Source organism: Bremia lactucae, linkage group LG3, assembly GCF_004359215.1.
Source record: "Bremia lactucae strain SF5 linkage group LG3, whole genome shotgun sequence".
NCBI classification, from domain to species: domain Eukaryota; phylum Oomycota; class Peronosporomycetes; order Peronosporales; family Peronosporaceae; genus Bremia; species Bremia lactucae.
In genome coordinates, this window is record NC_090612.1 from 4976575 (window position 1) to 4980431 (window position 3857).

Sequence of the window (3857 nt, forward strand, 5' to 3'; positions counted from 1 at the left end):
AAGCCTTGGGGCATCACAAGCCACTCCCAAAGCATACCGTTTATGGTGCTTACTGCTGTTTTGGCTACATCGGATTATCTCATGAGTTCCTGATAGTAGCCATCCTTCCAATTCAACGCGAAAAGATAGTTGACTTTCCTATGGAACTCAATAAGACATCTTTACGCGGGATTGGCGTTCAAGTCGGTATGGTCGCCGTATATAGCTTATTGTAAGCATGAATCACGCGCCATCCACCTGTGGCTTTACGCGCACAAAAGGTCGAGCTGCAGTGAGGCGATTTGCTCTCACGCACATGTCCCGCCTTGGCTCGCTTGTCGAAGAACTCATCGATATAATCGACATGTTCTTTCGGCAACGGCCATTGCCTGGTCACACAATACTTGGTGCAAGCTTCGAGGTCTATTTCGTGCCCGATGTCCCTATCTACTGGTAGGCGGCTCGGCGCTTCTTCTGGGAACACATCGCGATGTTTCCCCAAACCTCAAAGAACGGACTGTCTCTCAAGGCATCCCAGCCTTTAGCAGCGTACCGCTTCTTTTTGTCCGTTTCTAAGACGCTCTCGTCGATTGTGGATGACGAGCAACAGTCCACCAAGTTCTCTTCTGGAAATGGTTTGACGATCTCGTGGATCTTTCCTTCCTTTAATTCGGCAAGGAACAGATCCCACGACATCTCCGGGAGATTTACTATCTCCTCGGTAGATTTAAAGACTTGCCAGAGCACCTCAACTGAGGATGCCTCCGCAATTTTATCTTTGACGGCCTCGAACACCTCGTTCGAGGGCTTGTCCTCATTATTAGGAGCTGAAATAAGGGTCACTCGTTTAGACGTCCTTTCATCGTCCTAATCTGTCGGGTACTCGTTCTTCGAGTCATCACGAACTTATTCTGGGAAGCGGGTGCCGCTGCACTCCTGGCTGACGCACCCCTCCCAACCGCATCAGACTCTAGACTCTGTGCCGGTTTATGCGTTGCATGACTTCTTCAGCTCGCCGTCTACTGCCACAGGCTCTAGGCTGTGTGCAGGACATTCAGACGCATGACTACTTGTCGTTGTCCTTTTCACTACCCCAGTCTCCACGAGCTGGGTAGGAATTGGTGACGTTTTACATCCCGTCAACGCACCCTCAACTGTGTTTGACACATCAGTTGCATACGCCTCTCGCAGGAGCACATCCTTTCCGGTGTTCTGCGTAGAGTTCGCAACTGTACGTGTACGCAAATTTTTTACTAAAAACGATTAATGTTCTTAAAAAACAAAATAAAATAAATTAAAAATAAGTACTCTGGAACACGTGTCGTCACGGGAGCGGTAATCCGGCTCCTCGTGCGCACTTACCAAGTAGGAAGTATTTTTCAGACTGATTTATATTTAATCGTATTAAATATTAATAGATAATTTCATCCAATCATAAAATGCCATCTCTGTAGATAACACTAATAAGTATTGCGAGCGTATCTTTCAAGATACCTCGTGTAACGGATGACGTTAGGCGTCATCCCTCCTAATGTGAATGCACTTAAGTGCATTAGATTCACAAGGGTTGGTCACAAAAATGTGAACCATACCCGAGTGGTGGGTCTAATTACTTTATTTATGTACTTGACCATCCCCTTTTCACCAAGTGTACTTAACGGGGACTGTGTAACATTAGGGCAACTTAAGACCGTTACATCACTTGCTTGCCTTCGGACCATCTACAACGAACGAGTAAAGTGCAAACTGAGATATTAGCAGGAAGAACACCCCTACAAACACTTCTTGATGATTTGAGAGACAGCAATTTCATGTATTTGTCGGATTTAGATGACCAGGGAAGGATCACAGCTCTTTTCTTTGCTCACAAAGCAAGCATTCAACTTACTGAACACTATCATCATGTAATCCTTATGGATTGCACTTACAAAACAAACAGATATCATCTTCCATTACTGCGTTTTGTTGGCATTACCAGCTTCAATTCTCAATTCACAATGGGCTTTTGCTTTCTCCGAGATAAAAAAAAAATACTACACATGGGCCTTGACCAAACTTTCCACCATCTGGCCAGGCACTTCTTTATCTAGGATTATCATCACAGACCGTAAATTGGCACTCATGGCAGCTGTAGGCAAGATATCCCTAACATCGGTGAACCTTCTGCGCAAATGGCACATAAAGAAAAGCGTTTTGGCCGTGTGCAAAATATCCTTTCCCGCAGGCATTTTGTGAGATGGATTTTTAAGCAAGTGGTAGACCCTTCTGGCCGCAAAAATCGGAAGATATGTATCAATTACAGTTGGAATAGCTCTCAATTTTTCTTATGTCTTTTCCTGAAGTTCTTGAGTAAATAATCAAATTATGGCTCATCTACAAAGAGCAATTTGTAGATGCTTGGACCTCAAAAGAACTGCATTTTGGCAACAAGGCAACATCACGGGTTGAAGGGGCCCATGCATACATAAAAAAAAATCTCCAAGTTTCAACTGGGGATCTGCTCTCTGTATCTAACAAGCTTACAATTGCTGTGAAACATCAGGTTAGTTGAATCCTTATGTTAAATCCAAGCAAAGGCCAAGATTTGAATTTATTCTTCTTTGATCGAATGTGGTTCAAATTTTATATTTTTGTACATTTCCTGAAATCACAACAGGTGAAGGCGGAGGAAGCAAAGCGCAGTGAAGAGAAAATGCACCACTTGCTTGGGTTACCCCAGTCTTTAAATTGGTTTCGGGAAAAATCTCAAAATTTGCCCGGAAAAGATGTCTAACAGAGTTTGAGAAGTTGGAGGAAAATCCTGAGTCTTGCACCGGCATTTTCACATCTACCATGGAAATCCCTTGTATGCATATGGTTCAGGAACTGGTGAATAAGAGCGGTATGCTAACTGCACATGATTTCTATGAACAATGGCATCTCCACTGGAAGGAAAAATCCGAAGGTTCAATTTCTGACCAAATTTTGACAATGACATCAAAATGCAATGGGAAGTAATTCGCAAGCGTTTTCAATCATTGCCAACAGCAGAAAAGATTGATTCCATTGCACAAGTTACTCAACTTTTCAACGGGCGAAGCAAATTGGAAAAGCTCAAGCCTGCAGCCATTACTTTTGAAACTCGTGGCCGCCCAGTTGGTGCCCAAAACAAACCAAAGAATACTACGAAGCGTGACTCATCAGAATTATAGTGCATTACGTGAGGTCGCTAAGGCGCCCACCACTACAACCTCACTGCACGCGAGAGTAGACGGTCAAACCGCTTCCTCGCTGTGCCAGGGTTCGTGCTTAAGTAGAGCGTGGCCGCATTAAGACGTGCTCGTCTACACTAACCCCTCCTACGATCCGCATCTCTGCGTGAGTACGTGAGGATGAGCCTCAACATCGATTGGGCTTATTTCCTCCACCTCTCCGAACATCATCGGGAGGTGGCAGGGCACATGGTGCAGGGACTTGATGAACTAGCCCTGGCCAGGCTTCTGGGCAGTCCTCCTGAGCAACATGTTGCTCAGTTGGAATAATTTGAGGCATTCGAGCTCGGACATCGAGGCACAAAGCCATGTTGCGGCGGAGTCCGTCACTCAGACCCAGGATGAGCTGAGGGATGAGCAGGCTCGGAGCCAGGCTCTCAACAGGCCTGTTGAGATGCTCTCTGCCTGGCCGCATCAGCCGAGGCCCATTCGGATAGACCCGCTCAAGTTCGATGGAACTGCAGCGCACACAATTGTCCACTGTCTTTTCGCCGTGGAGCAATGCGGTGTCGCCCAGCTCATCGAGGACGACAACCGGATGGTGTCGTACGCCATGTCGCATCTGCGCGGTAAGGCCTCAGAGTGGGTTTACTTGGCGCTTGTGGTGAACGTTAAGGCGTTCCCTAC

At 46.1% G+C, this 3857-nt stretch overlaps 1 protein-coding gene across 1 annotated transcript; it reads right to left on the reverse strand.

Moving 5' to 3' along the window:
- Positions 1-2012: 2012 nt before the first annotated feature.
- CCR75_005430 (uncharacterized protein) lies at positions 2013-2207 on the reverse strand (the record flags this gene model as incomplete). The annotated part of the gene is made up of 1 exon (XM_067963511.1): positions 2013-2207. One exon carries the CDS (start codon positions 2205-2207, stop codon positions 2013-2015), a length of 195 nt encoding a protein of 64 aa, XP_067817487.1.
- Between the last annotated feature and the right edge of the window lie 1650 nt (positions 2208-3857).